The sequence below is a fragment of the Gossypium hirsutum genome, chromosome D11 (genome assembly GCF_007990345.1).
Source record: "Gossypium hirsutum isolate 1008001.06 chromosome D11, Gossypium_hirsutum_v2.1, whole genome shotgun sequence".
Classification (NCBI taxonomy): domain Eukaryota; kingdom Viridiplantae; phylum Streptophyta; class Magnoliopsida; order Malvales; family Malvaceae; genus Gossypium; species Gossypium hirsutum.
The window spans coordinates 7,931,335-7,953,294 of record NC_053447.1 but is presented as its reverse complement, the minus strand read 5'-3'; the positions used below and the strand labels follow the sequence as shown (position 1 = coordinate 7,953,294).

General features: G+C 34.7%; 4 protein-coding genes across 7 annotated transcripts; all 4 read right to left on the bottom strand.

Annotated features, from left to right (window-relative positions):
- Positions 1–4,213: 4,213 nt before the first annotated feature.
- Positions 4,214–5,381, bottom strand: LOC107911968 (LIM domain-containing protein PLIM2c-like). The gene is made up of 5 exons (NM_001327058.1): positions 5,247–5,381; positions 5,058–5,157; positions 4,928–4,953; positions 4,764–4,853; positions 4,214–4,688 (listed from the first exon to the last, which is right to left on the bottom strand). The coding sequence occupies exons 1-5, from the start codon at positions 5,379–5,381 to the stop codon at positions 4,410–4,412; spliced, it is 630 nt and encodes a 209-aa protein (NP_001313987.1). The 3' UTR covers positions 4,214–4,409.
- Positions 5,382–7,737: 2,356 nt separating this feature from the next.
- On the bottom strand, positions 7,738–11,040 carry LOC107911965 (putative threonine aspartase). Its single transcript, XM_016839988.2, has 10 exons — positions 10,684–11,040; positions 10,458–10,578; positions 10,291–10,375; positions 10,072–10,153; positions 9,818–9,947; positions 9,241–9,407; positions 8,986–9,149; positions 8,413–8,536; positions 8,220–8,324; positions 7,738–8,007 (listed from the first exon to the last, which is right to left on the bottom strand). Exons 1-10 carry the CDS (start codon positions 10,888–10,890, stop codon positions 7,927–7,929), a joined length of 1,266 nt encoding a protein of 421 aa, XP_016695477.2. The 5' UTR covers positions 10,891–11,040; the 3' UTR covers positions 7,738–7,926.
- A 138-nt stretch (positions 11,041–11,178) lies between these two features.
- On the bottom strand, positions 11,179–14,365 carry LOC107911966 ((+)-neomenthol dehydrogenase). Of its 3 annotated transcripts, none has more exons than XM_016839990.2 (5): positions 12,842–13,165; positions 12,503–12,749; positions 12,297–12,374; positions 12,026–12,205; positions 11,179–11,750 (listed from the first exon to the last, which is right to left on the bottom strand). In XM_016839990.2, the coding sequence occupies exons 1-5, from the start codon at positions 12,874–12,876 to the stop codon at positions 11,373–11,375; spliced, it is 918 nt and encodes a 305-aa protein (XP_016695479.1). In that variant the 5' UTR covers positions 12,877–13,165; the 3' UTR covers positions 11,179–11,372. The 3 variants fall into 3 exon arrangements, with proteins under 3 accessions (XP_016695479.1, XP_016695478.1, XP_040961801.1); XM_016839989.2 differs by having other exon boundaries at positions 12,503–12,764; positions 12,842–13,140; XM_041105867.1 differs by having other exon boundaries at positions 12,503–14,365.
- LOC107911964 (NAD-dependent malic enzyme 59 kDa isoform, mitochondrial) lies at positions 14,347–21,043 on the bottom strand. Of its 2 annotated transcripts, XM_016839987.2 has the most exons (19): positions 20,823–21,042; positions 20,573–20,669; positions 20,185–20,306; positions 19,938–20,105; positions 19,731–19,859; positions 18,407–18,467; positions 18,169–18,272; positions 18,010–18,093; positions 17,778–17,884; positions 17,554–17,653; positions 17,086–17,193; positions 16,779–16,844; positions 16,560–16,632; positions 16,383–16,469; positions 16,169–16,223; positions 16,011–16,082; positions 15,404–15,466; positions 15,044–15,158; positions 14,347–14,709 (listed from the first exon to the last, which is right to left on the bottom strand). In XM_016839987.2, the coding sequence occupies exons 1-19, from the start codon at positions 20,952–20,954 to the stop codon at positions 14,638–14,640; spliced, it is 1,815 nt and encodes a 604-aa protein (XP_016695476.2). In that variant the 5' UTR covers positions 20,955–21,042; the 3' UTR covers positions 14,347–14,637. The 2 variants fall into 2 exon arrangements, 1 of the variants encoding a protein (XP_016695476.2); XR_005921023.1 differs by lacking the exon at positions 14,347–14,709 and having other exon boundaries at positions 15,404–15,515; positions 20,823–21,043.
- Positions 21,044–21,960: the final 917 nt, after the last annotated feature.

The following is a 21,960-nucleotide window of genomic DNA, read 5'->3' as shown; positions in this document are numbered from 1 at the left end:
GCCTATAAATAGAGGCTTGAACTTGTGTTGTAATGAAGAAAAATGAGAAGAAAAAAGAAATAAGAGAAGCAACGTGAGTGAGAGTGAGAAGGTTAGCAAACCTTGAGTGAGTTAAAATCTAGCAGCAGCTAGACTATCTAGTCATTGAGAAAATATTTGTAATCTTCGTATTGTAATATATTGAGTGTGTAATAAAAAGTAAATTTTCGGCCCATCACGTTTCCAACAGAATACACGAGGATGTCATCAAAGAAGACCAACACAAACCTTCGCAACCATGGTTTAAAGATAGAATTCATGAGAGCTTGGAAACTTGAGGGGGCATTAGTAAGGCCAAATGGCATAACGAGGAATTCATAGTGCCCCTCGTGTGTTCGAAACGCAGTCTTATGCACATCCGGTTCCCACATGCGAATTTGGCGATAACCAGCTCGCAAGTCCAGCTTAGAAAAGACTGGAGCTTCCCCTAGCTCATCCAATAGCTCCTCGATGACTGGAATAGGGAATTTATCTTTGATTGTATGTTGATTGAGTTGTCTATAATCGACGCATAATCGCCAACTCCCGTCTTTCTTCTTAACCATGACAATGGGGGATGCAAATGAGCTAGTGCTGTCCCAAATTATCCCTGCTTGGAGCATCTCTTGAATAAGCCTCTCCATTTCGGTCTTCTGAAAAGCTGGATAGCGATAAGGTCTGATTTTAACCACAACTCCCTCATCTCTTAAAGGAATTTTGTGGTCCTGTATTCTTCTAGGAGGTAAACCCTTAGGAACCTGGAAAACATCCTCAAATTCCCTCATCAACGTTTGAAGCTGGTTCTCTGGATCCTCGACCCCCATAGATGAGAGCAACACTTGCTCTGGTGAACTTAATATTGCTACATACGGACCCATCGACTGTCCAACCACGGCAAAACTCTTTAAATAATTGTCTCGAATTGCTAGCGCGCCTGGAACAATGCCCTGGATACTACAAGATTCGCCTTGTAACTGGAATTGCATCGTTAACGAGCTAAAATTCCATATGATGTCCCCTAACGCCAACAACCACTGTACCCCCAAAACCATATCACAACCCTTCAGAGACAGAACCATAAAATCCGTTTCAAATTTATGGTTTTGCACCTCCCATGCAACTCCCTGGCACAACCCTCTCGTGAACAAGAAGCAGCCATTTGCGACTGACACCTTTAATTTCTCCTGATTAATCACTGGTAACGACAGTCTATTAACCAGTCTCGAATAAATAAAATTATGAGTGCTACCAGAGTCGACTAAAATAACAGCCACACAGGATCCAACAAGAGCAGCCACCCGTATCGTGTTATGCCCTTGTAGTCCAGTTAAGGCATGCAACGAGATGATAGGAGACTTGGGAACCTCTTCGTCAGTACCATTCTCCTCTAACTTCTCAGAACACTCTTGAAATTCATCGGCTTCACTATCTGAGAGTGGTTCTAACAAAAATTGATACAATTGAGACTTCACACACTTGTGACCTGTGTGATACTTAACCCCGCACCAGAAACAAAGGCCTTTTTGTTTCCGTTCAGCCATCAACGCTGGAGATATGACCTTAGATCCTCCTTTGTTAGTCGATACATTGCTATTTGACTGCGCCCCCATCATAGTTCTCGTAGGCGAGGAAGAGTACCTTGAGGCAAACGAAGTGGTGGTTAAAGCTCTCGGTGAACTAACCCCCGATGATGTATATCCTTTTCCCGAGTTAAAAACAAGAACTTCTATTTTCCTGGCCAACTGGAAAGCTTCCATCAATGTGGGAGGTTCAAACAAATCTAGATAGTGGCCTATTTCTGCCTTCAAATTACTAATAAAGATACTAAGAGCATAAGTCTCAGGAAGATGCAGTTGATTCAACAATCCTACAAACAGATCCTGATATTGCTCAACCGTACCTTGCTGCTTCAGGTTGACCAGCTCCCTCATTGGATTCCCAAATTGTCCGGACCCGAACCAATCTTGTAGACTTTTCAAATAGGCCGGCCACGATAGTCTATGCAAACCCCCATTTCACTGAGAATAAAAATGATGCCACTCTAACACTCTTCCTTCCAGATTCAGCATCACAAGGCGGACCTTATTAGCCTCTGGTGTCCCCTCTGCCTCAAAATACTGCTCCAGTTTGGTCCACCAACCCCTGAAGTCGGTGCCATCAAATCTGGGACAGTCCAGCCTGCTAAATTTCACGGAGGCTTCAGAAACAAGTGATTGCTCCCTCAAGTGAGCACTGCCCCCTTCCATGACAAACGGATCTGCCTGAGCCTGTGGTAAGTCGGGGTCCTTAGGTAGAAACCCCGGATGAGCCCCCAAGACTCCCTTCCCTTTGTCGGCTGTGGCCTTCCCAGTTGAATTCTTTGGAGGTGGTCCAAAATACTGACCCAAAAGAGCTTGCAAATCTCCCTTAAGTTCCTCCTTGAACTCCTGCAAACGGAACTCGACTTTAGTCTCCAAACGGCCAAACTCCTCCTGGAGTTTTGAAATTTCTTGCTGCATGCTGCCCATCTCCTTCTGTAAACGAGTCGTCACTCCATCACCAGCCATTAGAGGGACCGATTAGCTCTGATACCTTTGATAGAAGATAGAAGAATGAACAGAAATTTTGGGAACGAGAAGAAGAAAAAAAACAGATTAGAGAGAGTTGGTTGAAAACTTCTTTCTGTAATTCCATAAAAAAAACTCTCCCATGCAGGACATGCATATTTTAAGGAAATAACAAAGTAATGACGTGGGCACAATTCGGTTTCAATTAAAACACACCGTTTCACTAATACCCCAAAACTCCCCGTTTTACTTAAACTAGCTTATTTTGACTAAGTCTTCTCCTACTATCATTTTACCCCGTAACAGAGAAACCCAAGAACGAGATAGAATTGACTGGCCAAATCATTAGAGAAGAATTGGATGAGTCAAATCTCTAAAGCAAAGCCAAGAAAATTCGGGAAGAGCCACAAGATGTGGTGGATGAACAAAGAAACATTAAGAGAATCATACTCTTCGAGAAGAGAGAACAAAGAAATAGATAACCGATAATGCAATTCTAATTCATAATTTTTGTAACTCTTCATCATTAACATCATATACAGGTATAAAATATTAGTGCTGTTCAAATAGTTAGAACCGAATTATTTGAAATGTAAAAAAATATTTAATTATTAATCGAATCGAATTTTTTTAAATATATTAGCCGAATTGAAATATTTTGGTTAATTCGGCCGGATAACCAAATTAACCGAAATTTATGTTTTTTGTCTTTTTATTAAAATTAGTATAAAACATATAAAAGATACATTGTTAATGTTCATTTTTTTTAATAGTTTAAAAAACTTTAAATGGAGGTAAAAACAATAAATAAACATTAGAAACACTACATAAAATTTGAAAGTTAACAACCAAACAAAAAGTTAACAATTATATATAATATATATTATTTATTAAAGTTAATTGATTAATTCGGTTAATTAATCAATAACCGAAATTCTAAAAAAATCATTAATTGACTTCCAATAGATCAGTTTAGTCGGTTAATTCGATTTTAACCGAACTATGAACACTCCTCCCTATGTAATATAATATATCATTAGAATTTATTCAGATAAATCTTGGATTAGAAATTACATTTAAATTAATTTGTATTTGTGAATAGATATTTCAAGTTGGTTGTAAATCTTTCATGTTTATTTGTGTAAGCTAGGAATAAATTAATTTATTTTTAAAATAAAAAAATTCAACTATTAAATACATACTTTAAAAAACAATATTCTAAATTAATATAATAAAAACACTAGATAAATTCAAAATTTTACCAATACCACAAGTAACAGTTTTATGACTAAACCCTAATGTTATTTTATTAGAATAATAATTATAGAATAATTATGAAAATATATCTTAAAATATGTTGATGTAAGTCTCTCTAATATTCATATTTGTCTTTTATATGTGAAAGGGGAAAATATTTAAAATTATATATTTACAAAAAAAAGAATGTAAAAAAAATTATAAATGGATGGTAGATTTTAAAAGGAAATTGTAGTTTAAAATTTTATAGTAATATAGGTATTAAATATTTTAAACCATTCTTTATTATTTATAATGGATGAAATTCATTAAATACAACATAAAATTGAGGAACATAGGTTCGGGAAAAGAAAGTTGGAAAGAGTTATACAATGTGTATATGAAGCATGCAATTTGTATGAATTATCCAATACAAAATCAAATGTGAGCAATCAGACAAGAATTTAATGTTAATTTCGACATCAAACTGGTACAATTGCAAAAGCTCTAAGAAGAGATCATATAAGGGAATTTTATGAAGAACCAGTCAGTGAATCATCCAATGGATCGATAATTGCTAAAGTTTATTGTTTTCAATATTCTTTAAAATTATGACTGTTCTTCATTGTCATCTTGATTAGCCGCTGCAGTTTCGAGGTCAGCTTGGTTTTCAGCAAAGTCCGTGGATGATGCAGTGGAGGTGTTCCTCCTATGTGTAGCAGACTGGAGGACATGGTTGTAGTTCCCTTTCACCATGAAAAGTTGAGCGTAATGATGCTTGCAGTAGAGGATACCATTCAAAGCCGCATAGGATGAGTGTGTCAAAGGGCACCCTCCATGAGCGCACCTAAAGCATGTTTTATGAAAGCATTCCCCTTCCATTGTAATCTGTTTTAACCAGATATTGAATTACTCACAAATTTAAAAAAGGTAATCAGTAAAGTTTAATAAATATTGATCAACCTTTTCTAATGGGTACACTGTTTTCTCGCAAGCAGCACATTTATCTTGGGTTCCAGAGAATAAGGATGAGAGTTTGTTGGGAGTCCTCGACTGTGACATACCAAAGAAAGCTTAAGCATTTATATTGTCCCATTTTAAAACTAGTAAAATTTAAGGGGACATACCGTGTCATTTTGCTTCTCGGTCTTCGCTGCAAAATTCATCATCAATTGTTAGCCTTATCCATCTAGGATAAAGATGAAAGGGGATATGAATAAATTTCATATATTCAAAAGAAATGCCTATAAATGTCACCTGTTTGAAAATTCTTGCTGAAATTGCCAGATTCCTTAAATAGTTGCTCAAAATGAGGCTTGCAATACAGGACTCCATCCATGGAGGAGTAGGTGTTCATCTATCAAGGGTGCAAATGAAAGATGCTGGATTTGTTAAGAAGTCAAAAAATAAAAGCAAGTTTTGCAAGGAAAAAAGATTGAAACATACCACAAGGTTTCCCTTGCAATGGCTGCATTTGAAACAAGTTTTATGGTAAGGAACTCCTTCAAGAGTCATCATATCAACCACATGGACAGTCTTATCACAAGCCTTGCATTTGTCCAAAGTTCCCGTGAATGCCATTTTCCCTTAAGCTTAAACTTGTTTCAACCTTAAAAAAGAATATGTTTTTGAACAAACAAAGGAACTATTGGACAAGAAAAAAGAAGCAACTTGCCCTTTTTCTGGGTTTTACGTCTGACAAATGAGAGCTGATAATAAAACAATTTCTTTGCTCTATCTTCTAAAAAACTATTATATATCAACTTATAATGTACTTGACTTGGACACCCACGTGATTGGATACCCTCAAACTTTGGAAGGTTAAATGTACTAAATTTGGATGCCATATCATTGGACAGGAGAGAAACAAGGTTTTTAGCTTTTGACCCCTTCAAATGAGAGCCACCCTATTTGGTTATTGGACTCAGTGGTGCTCATGTTACGAACAATTCATATTTCATTGGATTCTAAATTTTTAGGATTCGTACCATTCAAATGAAATGTAAATGTCTCTTCTTGAATTGAAAAGATTGGTTAATAATAGCAATGAATCTAAAATGAATTTAATTTTATATTGTGTATTCGTGGTTGAAAGAAATATGTTATAATATTTGTTATTATTGGCTCAAGATTCGAATGGGTTCGAGTCGGATGGGCTGGTTTCCATCAAACTCATACATCAACCTCGCAGACTGATCTTGCAAATCGAGTTTGTAGACTGAGTTCGCAGACCGAGCTCGGACATTGACCTCGCAGACTGAACTTGTAGGATGGGTGTCTATGTTCTCCTACGAAGTCACGCATGAGACTACATAAACACGTGTTAGAGGGTAAGATACGTGTTGATGTGCATGGAACCTACCTAATACGTCACATTAATGAACAATATCCACATCATATAAATAGACAAACACCACTCAACAAAAGACTTAATTAATTTAATTTTTAAAAAAAATCCAACTAGCAGTCTATTATCCATTAACTAAGAATTTAAACTACATGAGTAATTAATTGCGGTTAGTGTTGTATATAAGAGAAAACTAGACATTTTCTTGAACTTATTCAACTTTCTAATATTTTTTTTCTTCTACGGGGAAAAAGAAGAACAAAAGGAGGAGGTGGAGGAAGTACCGATTAGTTAAAAGATATGGTGGAAATAGTGATTTCCTTTTATCTCTTATTCTAATTTTGTTTCTTTTGTTTTACTTCATTTTCTTTCCTTGCTTTAACTTTGGTTTTTGACGGGCTAGAGGACTACTTCTGTATTGGTGATATGAGGTAAGATTTTGATTGGTGAAAATCTCATTACGCATGTTGCTTGATGATTGATATATTGGTGCTTTTCTATTATGATTTTTACCTTGTTTTTGGTGTTAGGAATTGTTACAAAGTGGGTTGTGGGTTTGTTGTTGTGTGATTGGGATTAGTGCAATATTCTATTGAGTAGTAGTAAAAGTTTGATTACGATTGAGTTATGAAGTGTAATTTTGTATTTTATAAAATTTTGAATTTAAATTCAAAGTGAATGAGTTCGAAAAAGAAAAGTTATTGTGTGATCCGGGTTGGTGTTTCTTAATGCCATTTGCACTTTTAAGATGTAATATCAATTGCAACTCACCAAAAACTTTTTTTGTGTATATCTAGAAGGATTTTCAGCATCAATTTATTGAGATTGCTTAAGAGGTTTAGTTTCTAATAAGATTACTTCTAAAATATCTCTATTATTTTATTCAATATTGGAAACCTATTTAATTACAATTTGAGAATATTATTGATTCCAAAAATACTTTTGACACTAAAAATATTTAAAGGGAATCTCATGTTATGTTTTGTTGTTCCAACCATAAACAATGGACCGATTACGACTATATGCAATATGAGTGGATTTCTCTTTGTAGTGCGATTTTATGTAATGATAAAGTATATGCGTTTGACTTGGTTGAAGGACTAAGCGAGACTGAGTTTGAGCCTGAACTTGGCTCCGAATGATATGATGTAGAACCATCATTACTTGCCCTAATTATCGAAGTGCATTTGGTTGACTCTAGGAATTAGTTATTTTGTGTTCAAAGAAGACCAATAATAAACACTGAAATATTCTAGAAAAGAATAAAGAATTTTCAACTTGATTCCCAATAGGAGCTTTTTTGTTGGGTAACTAATCAACACCATTCATTACATTGGATAAAGGCATAAACATTGGAGGCAACGCATTTAATTTCACCCTCAGTAATGATGATGAAAGCTTTGTATTGGTTGAGCTAACTATCCTTTTGGAGGAACCATTCAGATTGGGGAAGCCTTTAGGGATGAGATACTGCTGTGTTAAGGTAATTATCATATGTTTTCTATGATAAAGGTTGCTTGTTTCTTTTGCTGTAATAAAAACAAATATTATAGACTTTGGCTCAATAGTAATACCATTGAACTGGTGAGGTTAAGATCATATCGATTTGATCACTTAACTTTTATTCATAGATATTAACCATTAAATGGCAATCTCGAAGGGGGACAGGTTACTTTCTTTTATAGTACTACATACAATCCCAAAGAAACTAAGTAAATTGGAGAGATTTGATTTGATATGATAATTTCTCCTTGAAAAAACAGGTTAAGCAAAAATCAGTCATGTAGAAACATCAACTCGAGCTTCAAAATGATTGATTCCACTTCTATTCTGCTGTTTACTTCTCCTAAGAATAGAAACCTGAATCAAGAAAAAAAAAGAAGAAGCGTAAATAACAGATGGAGAGAACATAAATCTTTTAATCTCTAATGGCTGTCAAAGCATTGCCAGAAATAAATGGAACTTCATAACCATACATAAATAATGCAGTATCTTAACCACACCTTATAATTTGCTACATCAATGACTATACCATCTACTCCAAAAACATGTTTTAATTGCAAGCATCATACCTTAGGCCTTTCCATGCCACTTCCAAAATATCCTATCCCAAAAGACAAGGATGAGTACGCAGCTGCAATTTCTATAGCTTTCAGTTTTGGAGGATTTCCTGGAACCTAAACCAATAAATTCACATATAAAAACTAATCCGATAAATGTAATTTTTTTTCCGAAAGATATATTATGGTTTAATCGAGATCTCACCCTGATAGGAGCATCCGCTTGCACGATTAAAATCCCAGCACTTTTATCGGTATCAGCTTGATTACTATCTTGAGCAACAGAGCGAAGAACTTTCATGCAAGCAGAGGCAGGACCTGCCTGTGAACTAAGCATGAAAATGACCTTATTAGTATCCCAAGTATTGCAAATTGCAATGAATCTAATGTATGTTTCAAAGGCAGCCAAAATTAATTACTTGTGTCCTTCATTTCTCTTTTCAGCTTACCTTAAATATTCTAAATGGGATCAAAGATGATAAATCTTCGAATTTAAGCAAATAATTTAAGATCGAACAAATTCAACTTCTATTATATGATTTATCACTTCTAGTTCTCACCAAGCATAGACCGTTACCGATTTCAACAACCATGCTCGGCTTCAAGTAGACAATTAATGCTTCAAAAGATTGTATCCTATTATACTACTTTTGTATTAATAGAAAGAGATGCAAGCAGAGACAACCTAACTCAACAAGGTCCATTTAGGATAACTGAAACTTTCTTCATGTAAAGGGAACAAATTCCTGTTACGCATATAAATCCGAAAGAATCTTACAGTGAAGATGAGACACAGCACTCCCGAGCTGCAAATCCTTTCATTAGGTGTTCTCCAGCACCGCTAACACAACAACCAACTATGAAAGGAGCCCCAAAGGGTCCTTTTGAGGAGGCCCAACAGCCTGCACCATACAATGCTGCTAATCCCACACGACCAGAGACCTGTCACAATTGTGGGAAAAAGTGTCTCATAAATTATATAGCCTCAAAGACGAATGAACTAAGAAATACAGTTTCATCCAGTAATTATCACCTTCAGTGCAATACCACCGCTGGAGGCTCCTGATGCTATATTTCCTTCAGTGTCAACACAAATGACTCCCACAGTGTCCATGATATTGTCCTCTGCTGATGGGCTGAGCATACATGATTGACCACCACTGTTGTCCTCCAAAGTATCACAAGTTTGAGCATGCAAGCCTGACATACAGAAGCATAATTTCGGTTAAAAATATTGTCCAAGCTTATTGATATGAAATACATCTCCAAAATTATGGGGGGGCAAATCTTAAATGAAAATGATCAAATATAAGTACATGCAGAAGAGACTCAAAGAAACATCCACCAATTTTGTAAGCAATCAAATATCGGTGAAATCAATACAATTCACACTACTAATTATAGATATACAGAGTCTTCACTGCTAAGAGAAAATCATGAATGCTGGTACTGATGCCAAGATTGTTGAAACACTAAGCAATCAAGTAACCCATTAAATAACACAAGTTTGAGATTTGTGAATTGATTGAATAAAATTTTTAAAATATATAAATGGGTGCAAAAACAAGAACAAAATGAATCAATTTTAATATCTGAATGCAATCAAATACCTTGTATTGATGCATTGTGCTGCGCATTACAAGACTTTCCTTCAGAAGAAATACCAATCTCAGCTTTGGCATCAAGAAGCATTGCTTTGTAGTGTTTCCATTGTGCTCTTGCCTTCGGTGTCACCAACCACTATTTTGAAATAGAAACAATAAAATTTTACTAAAGATAAGAATGACCTATTAGAAATCTTACACTGAATAAGAACTATTTTGAAATGGAAAAATGAACAGAACACTGCAGAAGAACCCCAAACCTGATCAGCCTTAACCATAGATTCAGGTAAGGCAATACCATTAGATTTTGCCCATAGGCGTGCACCTTCACCAACCAAGAACCTTGGAAAATCATATACAAGGCCAGAGTTAGGGGGAAGAAATAGCAGCAACAATAAAAAAAAAAAAACTTGACAAAGAGAAATGTTATAGTAATTCAAAAATAGCAAATAAAAGCAAGGAAAACAGTTGTTTATTACATGGGGGGTATTCGACCCAACAAAGAAGACCCATTCGTTTGTTCCTTCACTAACAAAGCGGCAATCTGAATAGCATTTGGAACACCTGGTCTAAAACTTAACAAAATGGATACTAAGTAACTTCAAGAAAAATACAAAACTTGATCCAAGGGAATATAAAAATTTACCAGGCACAGCTCCAACAGCCCCAAAAGCTCCAGATTGACCATCCATAAGACTTGCATCACATTCAACATTACCATCTTCAGTTAAATTAGAGCCTCTGCCAGCATTTGTGCTGGGATCATCCTTTTAACAAAGAAACATCTTTTTAATTCAAAGGATCCTACCCAACGACCAACATACAGTTAGAAAAATGAAAACGAAAAAGAAAGAGAAAAATTGGGTTTCTACCTCGAACACTTGAATAGCCGCTGCAACAGCATCAACAGATACACCAGGACCTTTACGGAGAACGGAAGCAGCAGCCAGGCAAGCGCGTTTCATAGCCGGCCTTAAAGCTTTTTCATTGGAAGGGGCGTGGTATCCGGCGCCGACATGGACGGCCACAAAAAACCCAGGCTTTTGGGGTTCTACCTCACCACCCATTGATGGCTCCATTAACTTGGGATTGAAAGAATGGGTATCGGTGTAAGGTTTACAGGGTAAATTGTATGAAGCGTAATTTGGGCAAAAGACGGAAAGACCCAAGTCCAAAGTCTTGTTAGTTGTTAAGCGGGACCATGATAAATTGATAATCACTTTCGTCTTTTAAAAGAAGTTTGAGGGTTCTACGAGAGGTTTTGGTCTCATTTTATTAATTGGCTTCTCCTTGTTGTTTTATTAGCTGATTGAAATCATTAAAATTAACCCTCTAACCATTATTAGTTTCTTTCACAATCATTCATATAAAACAAATACATGAGCCAGCACCGGCTTGGCAATTCTTACTGAATATATCAAGTGAAACCTTGCTTTGCACCGCAAGAAGAAAATAGTATCGTGGGAAATTTGCATTGCCAGTGGAAGTTAAATCATTGATTCTAAGATCACTCAACATTGAGAAGTTAATCTTATGACACACTTGTTGGTAAAATCTTTGATCAAAAAGATGAGACTTCCTTCCTAAGGAAAAAATGACCTGAAGGGCCATCATTTGGCAGCAGTGCTAGCCTTGCAACATTTTCAGCACCTTCAGCGGCAGTTAACGCCCCAGTGTTGCAAGTTATATCAGTTTTCACAAAGCCAGGACCAATGGAATTGACAAGGAAACTTGGGTACTTGTTAGCTACAATCCTTGTGTAGGCATTCATTGCTGCTTTAGAGAGTGTATATGCTGAGAAATAAATGGGCCAACCTTGATCTTTTAGTGACCCCTCTTTAAAATCTTTAAGAAACTGTTTTAGGACTTCATCCACTTGCTCTTCTGTAACACTTTCAGCATCACTCAACACTTCCTTGGCCCATTGACTGGGTATATTCTGAACAAACATGACAGATGATAGTTAAAACTGCTTGCATACCTTTCAGAATTATTTACTTTATCAACTACTGCTTATGGTACTATGGGTCCAAAAGCAAAGTGAGCGGTCGGCCACATGCTGATTTTCAACATGAAAATATTACCATAATTTTGTATAGGAGCTTGAGAGGATTTACTAGGAAAAAACAATTCATTTCGTCTTTAAAGTAATTTGTACATCAGTTAGTTGAAAAACTAGAGTTATTTATCTGGAACCAGGATCCTGTAGTGTACCTTCAATAACCCCATAATGGAGGAAACATTGACAATCCTGGGGGAATCAGATAAGTGAAGCAGGGGAACAAATGCTTCGACCATTCTTTTTGCACCATAGTAGTTGGTTTCTAAGCATTCTTCCGCCAACTCAAAAGTTTGAGTTGCAATCTCATACTCACTGGCTTGCTCTTCACTTGGCTGCATCATAAGAGACCACTAATGAATATGCTAATTCCAGATCAAAGTAACAATCAATTAATTATTATTAACATAAATGCAGAATACTTACAAAGTATCCAGCAAGTTCAGTAGCTTTGACAAAAGCTTGTTGATGTAGAATAGCTCCAAAAATTCCAGCATTATTAACCTGCACGTGGTTCCAAACTAAACCACTTGGTAGAAAATATGAGAGAATACAAATTTCAAGGTTTTTTTTTTTTTCATATCTCAAATGGAGAGCAGACATTTTAAAGAAATGGGCAGCCAATGATTTACCAAGACATCAAGTTTTCCAAATTTAGATTTGACATAATCAACAAGGGAAGCAATGCTAGAAGGGACTGTCACATCAAGTTGATGGAAAACTAAATGATGAGACAAACCAGAATCTTTCAATTTTGCAAAAGCTTCAAGTCCCCTTTTCTCATCTCTAGAAGTCAAAACAACCATGATCCCTTTTGAAGCCAGGTTCCTGCATAGTTCAAAACCGATTCCCTTGTTTGCTCCTGTTACAACTGCTACCCTAAGAGGTAGATTTCTTTTTGATGGAGGTAAAAGATTAATAGGACAAATAATACATATAGATAAATAAAAAACCATGAAAGCGAAGGATACCTTTTGGCAGCGAGAAAGGTTGAGGCTTCTGCCATTCTTATTCGAAAACCAGAAATGCGAGAGCTTGATGGGTTAGTTTAGAATGAGTTTTGATATTAGGGAAAAATTAGGTAGATAGCTAACTGGCTTTCTTGTCCTTAAATGTTAAGTGCTTTGGCGTTTGACTTGCAGGTTCAAGGTTGGAGCTGGTATTCCAAAGTAAAAACAATTATCTTAAACCATAATTAATTCATCTACTTATGAGCTTAAAATTTTCATTTTCATCTCAACACTACATTGACATTAAAAAACTTTGACTGTTAATATTTATTTTAATTTTATGTAGTATTATATTTTAATTATTTTTATTTATATTTGTGTCATATAAACTATATTCAACTCAACTAATCATTGGTGTAGCAATAAAAAATTGCATTGCATTAGATTTCAAGTTGAAACTTGAACTGGCTTTCCCTTGTTCTGGATTTACCCTCGCATACTATGCAATCAATAGAAGATAAATGGGATTGAGTATTTCTCTTTGCATCTCCTTGAAAACAAATTTTTTTTTTGAGGCTAAATCAAATTCATATCTTCAAAGATTTTAAAATCAATCCATAAAAAAATAAAAATTAATAATCAAACTTATGCCAGTTTGAAATAAAAAATCATTCTAGGAATTACACAAAGTTGAAGTTAATCAAAACTTGAAGAGACGTTATTATCATTCATAAAGTAAATTAGTAAATAACATTCCTTTTTATATTTTTAAGTTACTTAAAATGAATTTTTAAAAAATATTTTTTTAATTATAAAAAGTTTTCCAATTTTTATTATTTTTATTGAAAATACAAAAAAATAATTTTCAAAACATTATTTGTAATTATTTATGTACTTTTAAAGGGTTTGGACCAAATTGACTTATAAATCATGAGATTTAAAAGATTTATTTTACTTTTTTATAACAATTACATCAATTCTAACCACAAAACTGATGGAAGGATTGAAATTTTTAAATAAAAAAAATTCAATCTCTTAAAATTAAAGTATGAAAGAGTACAAAAATCTTTAGTATATATGTAAATCTAAAAAAAATATTGTTTGAATGGATAATCTAAACCCCAAATATGGGGAATATTTTTAAAAAAAATATTTATTTATAGCAACACTAACTTAATTTTTATCACTTCTTTAATTAAATTAGTATTTAATAACAGCATAGTTGCTCACATTAAATAGAAAACTTGATCGGAGGAGGCAATAATATCCAATTGAGATATTTATTACCACACTAGCAATTTTTTTAAGATGATTTCATTATGAATTTTATTATTCTATTTTATAAAACTTGAAAAGCTAATTATATTTTAATTTATTATTTTTGATGAATTACAATAATAGAACAAAGTCTAAATAACCAAGCGACTAGCACAATTCAAACTCAGATTACACCTGAAATGATAAACACTTTTAACCATTAGATCATTACATGAGGTTAAAAAAATTATTAAAATAATAATTTTAAATTAATTATTTAATAATAAGATTTAATAATATTACCCATCTAAGTTTTATAAAACAAAATTCAGAATTAGACTAAAGTTTTTAAATATGAGAAAGAGAAATTAAAGATAACAATTTCTTTTGGAAATAAAGATTAAACCTTTTAAAACTCTAAAAAATTATGCAAATTTATTAAAAGAAAAAATAAAGTGGATTTATGATTATATTTTTCTACCGCAGAACTTGAGGTCGGAGTCCACAAAGAAATAACCCCGAAAACTCCAAATCAAAATTGTGACAAAAAGGAGTAGAGACTACTTCTGTTGAACGAGTGGGCTATAATTAGGGTACCACATGTTTCGACGTACGTATTCCACCGTCTCCTCCTGCACCCATTCAGAGTGAAAATGCAGAAACAAATAAAATTACACAACAAAAACCTATTATTTCTGTTTCTATCTTCCAAAAACAACTTAGTTCAACTGTGAATAGACTTGAAATCAGTGTGCATGTTCAGTAAATTTGCTGATTTTCTTTTCTTTTTTTAACTAGCAGCTTAATATTGAAGAATAAATTATAAATACTGAAATCCAAATCCAGGCTAAGTGAATACTTCTTAAGGCATTGAGTTTTGTATATTTGCTATTTTACCATGAAAATCTAGTAGAAGTTTACTTGGGGGGGGGGGAACGAAGTAAAAAGGAGAAAGAAATTCCATACTTTTGACATGTAGGCCAGTTCCTCAGGATCAACCTTTCCATATCCTTCCGCCACTTCCTCTGCAACAGCAGCTCGCACAACTGATGCCCCAACCTCAGCTGTGATATCTCGAATACTGCAATAATACACGAGTAGAATGAACTCGATGGAGAAGCTATGTATTAGAAAGAACTGCTAGTAATGGGTTATTTTCAAAACAAGGACCCCAAAACCATTCACCTTGCTAAATCATAAAAGCTTAAGCATTTAAAAAGCGGGTGTCCATTGAAATTTTGAGTGTATGAACCAAGAACATAACAAATAATTTCTACCACTGTAAACGACAAGGAAAAGTTACCAGTGAAAGCAAGTAAACGTTACCTATTGATAGATGGATACAAGATGCCCTTTTCGATGTCTTGGTCGGTCATATAAGATGCAAGGCTGCGTTGCAAGGATAGCATCTTATTCACTACTTCCAGAACAAGACTGTCTTTTAATCATAATAAAGAAAGAAAAAGTTCATTTTGCTAAAAGCAGAACTGAATAGTAGACTTATGTAATCAATGAACATTTTACAAATTAAAACATACACTGGTGAGTGGTTAAGTTCACACCGACACTGCTTTTAGTTATTAAAATCAAGAAATATGACCTGTTTGCGCATGCTGAAGTACAAGAGGGTTAGTCTAATCAGTGTATTGTCTAATAGAGTTTATAAAACAGAGATCTGAAGAATATAGAATGACATGGGGAGAGACAAGCCTATACCGACATTTTTTGGGGGGCTTTAATTTTGCATCACTAAGAAACTAAAGTCCCCATGCAGTTAGCAAAAGTTCTACAACAGCCAAAGTGATATTACAAATGATAAATTGGATAGTTATCCAAGCATTAATTATTATGAATTCTAGACTTCAAGCATTATCAAAAGAGAGTGTGAGAACAAGAATGAAAGTAACGATTTCATATTAATCATATACAATACCATTCAGCAGCCGCTTGCAACATATCATTGGTTATAATACGAGCACCTGAGAGCAAAGCTCCCAAACCGATCCTGGATCAAATGCAACAATTGTGAAACCAAAGTTAAGATCTAAGTATGGTGAATAAAAAAACTATAAAGCAGAAGATAACACCTACCCTGGGAACAAGTACATGTTATTTGCTTGATTTACATAACCCACTTTGCCATTACCTGCCAACAAGCAAATGACTAATTAAGATGTAATAATAACCACTACTGGAAAAACCAGAATCATGTCCACAACATAGCCAATAAATGCTCCCTTATTAAGGAAAGAAGCACCAGAAGCTTGTAAATTTATATATCTTTTAGACAAGATATGAAAGATACCAAGCTGGACATTTTCAAAAGGGCTTCCACTGGCAAAGACTATGTTTTCTCCAGCATGCTTAAAAGCTTCAACAGCAGTGCATTCAGCTATTCAATGGAAATGCAAATAGATGTCAAGACAAAATATCTAGTTTTATAAGGAAAACCAAACTGCATGGCAGGACAAGAAAAACAAACCGTTCATTGTGGGATTTGACATAGCAAATATAGCAGGTCTATTTGAACCAGATTCACGCAAAGCCTTAAGCACCTGTTTTTGTGCCAACACAGTGGTGAGGAACTCGACACAGTGCAGAACGTAAGCAGTAATTATAAGAAAATAAACATAAATTACATGCGAATAACAAAATAAAGATTATATATAAAAGAGAAATATAGAAAAATAGGAATTTCCACCTCTTCATTGAACACACCACCAACTCCAGACAAACCAAGAAGCACATCAGGTTTGACCTTTTTAACCTGAATAAAATTTGGCTCACGACAATTAGGTTATTAAATATACATATATGTAAAGAGCATCCATAACTTGTTGAAGACTGTACTTATAAAAACTGTAGCATAAATCAACTTTTTGTCACAATACACTCCAAATTCAGCACTGTCTGCTTTTCTTCTTCACACACAAGTTCATATAACACCAGCCTGGCAATTATACATGCTGCTGCTGCTGCTGCTGCTCAAGCACTAACATTGAACTTACCACTTCAAGTAGAGAATCCCCATCTCTAAGTCCCGCTATCAGTCCAGGATCTTTTGCAAATGCTACTGCTGCTGGATCAAGGTTTTTCCTTTCTTTAGTGAGGAGACCCTTAACCAACAACAAACAATAGGCAAGTAAGTATGTACCCACCACATGAAGGATGCAATAAAAATTTACCAAAGGGTCAACTGACATGGAAAAAATTAGAAAATTTAGATTCCTAGAGTCGAACCATAATGATTTTCTCGTAGAAGTAAGAAACTAAAAAGAAAAAGAAAACTATGAATGAAGTAGATATCATAAAAAGAAATCCGCAGATGATTTTTCTGGTAAAACATTTTTCCATGATTAGTTCATAAAATCCACATCTTCATTACACAAGAGAAAGGACATTACATATCTAAAAGAACATAAAAGGCTTTGCACAAATAGGATGAAAAAAGCTAGAAAGGAGGTACAAAATTGTACATCTTTATCAAGTAGGAAGAAGTTCTGTGCAGCTGTTTCTGCATTTCCTGTCATCCTTACAACAGCTTGAACAGCCATGCTAAGAACACCAAGCCCTGCACTGGAAGCCAGAAAGAAAAGTTTTTATGAGAAATAAAGCTGTGAGGGAATGGATGCAAGGAGCCGTAGAAAAATTATGGTGAAAGATTGAAAGACCAAGCTTTATCCATAAGTTAGCCAAATACCTTCCAGCTCCCACCACAACAATCTTTTGGTTTGGAAAATCATCCAAAGATCGACCTTGTGCTCTTACAGTTCCTAACAATCCAGCAAGTGCAACTCCAGCAGTTCCCTAAGAGAATTAAGTAAGCACAACTTTCTAATTGGTGGCATTCATAGTGATGCTGCAGCAATCTAAGTTACACTAGAAACTAATCTTATCCATAAAAGTAGCAACTTGCTGGGCCAAGTGCTCACCTGTACGTCATCATTAAACATGCAAAACCTTTCCCGATAGCGTTTCAGAGTTTCAAAGGCCCACTTCATTTGAAAATCCTCAAACTGAATGGGGTAACCATCAAATAAACATCATGGTATGAGCATAAAACAAAAGTCTCACTTCTGAAAGAGAGAAACCTGTACAATAGCCTTAGGCCAACGTGTTAAAACCGCTTCGATGAACTCATCAATAATTGATAAATATTCTTCCCCTTCTAACCTAGGTTGTCTTAGTCCTAAATCTGTCCAAACCCCCAAAAAGAAAAAACATGTCAAAAGAAATCTCCACAATCGGTAAATAAAACAAAGTAACACCAAGCATTTCATATGTTCCATTCTATGAATAACAAAGTAAATAAGCACATATTTTACTCACAAAGTGGGTCTTCAATTAGCTTTAGATTGTTAGTACCAACATCTAGCATAACTGGGAGTATCTGTCAGAGACAGATATTGATTTAATAATTAAAGTTCTAACACAAGAGAAGAGAGTTGCGATCACAAGAAAATGTTGAAAATGTAAAATACGATAATAACTTGGAGCAAACTTTTTCAGCAAGATATAATCCACATACACACACACATTTTGCTCAGCCATAAAAATTATTTTAATAAAATTAAGTCAACCACTAGAATAGTGGGATTACATCATCGAAACAACAACATAAAACACCAACAAAAAACAAAAACACCCTTATAAAAATAGGAAAACACCAGTAAACCAACAACTCTAAAGGCGAACCAAGCAAAAGATCACCACCACGCATAAAACATACAAACAAGATCAAATCACAACAATCGCCCTGGCATTAGCTATTCTGTTGGTATCAAAATCAAGATCCTCCATCAGCATCTCAAAGACTTCAACCTTAGTGTGAAAAACCGACTCCTTGATATCATCAACAAAGATTAGTGATTACAAATAATACCTAGAATCTCAAACCAGCATGCCTTCGCAGCACACTTTATAGCTATGGAGCATTAATAAACATAATACAGCCATATGCCTAAACACCACCACTCTGATAGATAACATGATCATCCAAAACAAAACTTCATATTCAAGCACACAAAAACCACCCGATCAGACATTCAATACAGCAAAACAAAGGAAAAGAATCAGCATTGACCCAAAAAACTCAGACCATATGGCTATCGACATTCTAAGATTTTGATCCATGCAACAACAACATATCAACTCCTTTAAACATCTCCAGATTCTTAAAAAAATAGAACTGCCTCCAACCCCAACCCTTCAGGCATACCATCTTTTAAAATCAATTTCGCTGGAACACCAAAAACCACCTAAATCAATAAAACCCATAATAGCCACCTATGATCCTCTCTCTTGCTCAAGCATCATCAACTCCAAAATTATAACATCATCAGAGCAGCTAGCTTTAAGGCCTAAGCTCTTACCTTAACGCCGTGCTTCCACATATATAGGCGCAAGTTCATAACTATTGTCCACTTAGCCACAAATATAAGTTCACATGCATATAAGAGAGAACTACAACTGATGGCTAAATATGTCAAATACAGTCAACACCAAAACACATGTATGAAAATGGTGGCAAATGGTTGATACAGGGCTAACTAATTGGTGTTAAGTACAAATAAAAAAATATAAGCCAAATTATAAGTGGCAGGCATGCACATGCATGCAAAATCACAAAAAGAAAAAGAAAGATAGACCATACTCTTTGTGGGTTGAGACCAGCAGCCGCAACATACATATCAAGTTTTCCTATTGGTATTCCGATCCCGTGAACTCCAAGGTCACCAAGGCCAAGAATTCGACTGCCATCTGTCAAGACTATCATATCAACCTGTAAAACAAAAGCAAATTGAACATAATATTAGATCCTCGTGCAGTAAGCAATAATTCATAACATGCACAAACTTACCTTTTGAGCAGGCCAATTATATATCATAGACATCATCTCTCCTTTATCCTTTGCGCTGAAATACATTCCACGTGGGCGTCTAAATAATCCAGAATAATTTTGGCATACCAGTCCAACAGTTGGGGTGTAAATTATTGGAGCAAAATCTTTGATGTTGTCAATAAGGACCTGGAGCAATATTCAAATGATATTCAGAACTTAAATGTTTGTATCAATATATTACAAACTGAACGAGGAATAAACTTACTCTGAAATACAGTGTTTCATTCCTGTCATGCAATCTGTTTAAGATCCTCCATTTTGCTAATGCAACATGGCTAGTATCTGATTCACTCACAGTATTTTTCTCTAAGGAGCGGTATGATTCCACTACCGATTAAAAACAACGTCAAAATTAAGGCATTGTTAGAATTGTGGACAAGATCAAGCAGGCGGGAAAAAGAATTCCTAAAAGAAAAATATACAACAAAATGAATTTCGAAAGCTAAATAAATATTAACCAGCTAAATAAGAACATATATTAGCCTTTCATTTGGTAAACTTACTCGAAAACATTAACACTTGCAAATTTATATCTAAGAATGTTCTGCAAATATTAAATTTAAACATATCAGAAGGTTAGGTATCACACTTACTGAAACGAGCATATTGCTGTTCAAATGATATCACACGTGGCGGAAGGAGACCACGAAGCCCAAGTCGGTTCCTTTCCGTCAAAGGAAAGCCAGTTTCCTGAACTTAAACAAGAAAACGAGAGCAATAAGAAAACAAAAGGCAATGTTCACTTTCAAGAAGCAAAGGAAAAAAAAAACTTAACGAGTGCAAACATAACAATTTCATCAGAGACCATAGCAAAAAAAGAAAAAAACAAATTGCTATAGTAACCTTATTGATCCAAGGATCATGAAGAATATCAGCTCCACGCTTTTGAATAATACAAGGACGAGGAATCACCGACGAGAAGAAACGCCTCGATCGGCTCAGTCTCGACGCCACAAACTTTGTCAGATTCCACATTCCGATTTCAATATCCAAATTCACCACAAAAAAGGGAGAAAAAAACAGCTCACTGATAAAAAGAATAGATGAAACAAGGGTGGTTTCGTATTTAGCGTGTGTTGAGTTAATATATAGAATTTTAATAAAGCTTTGTTGATTTCTATAACTTTTTACATTTTATCTTCTCATTACACTCAATACTACTATCCGCGACGCAACAGAATACGTGGAAGCGGAAATGTTGGAAAAGAGAGAGCGTTTGGGAGAGAATGCGGTTAGGTAGGAGTAGGACAGCTAAAGCTTATTTATTTGGAATATGAACACCTGAGCCATGAATTTGTTTTATTTATTCCAAGTTAATTAAATCATTTTTTAAACAAAAATTATAAATCCTTATTCGTAAAATATCTACAAAGGAAATGAATTCAGATTAAAAAAATTAATTATATTAAAAATAAATCAAATAACCTTAAATACCTGATATTTTATCATTGATTTGTAATCTTAATAATTTTGATGGATTATGTTGTACTGAAATGTTTGGACAGTTCTACTAAAAGGGATAACCAATTCAATAGGAGATTTTTTCCATGGGGAAAATCAGCACCCTTTTGAGTTACTATTCCCCCATGGTAAATACCTTGTGATGAAACTCTTATATTATTACAATAAATACCCTGTGATGAAATTATCACAATAAGGAGATAGAATCGACCACTCCTATCCCAGAGATGAAATTCTTCAACCAAATACCTTATGATGCTAGACATGGAACAACAAACTGATTCACTTCCCATGGTAGATACAGATCCTTCATTGAAGGTATCTTTAGACCGCAAAACAATGTCAAGTCTTATAAAAACCTGATCATACATTAAGTTTCTAGCAACTGAAGCACGAGGAATATTTTAGATATGTGCTCTTTTAATATAGTTTTTCATATAAAATCTATCTAAAATCTTATTAGTGTAGGCTTCTTGAGATAAATACAACTTTTTAAATACATCTCTATAAAATTTTATGT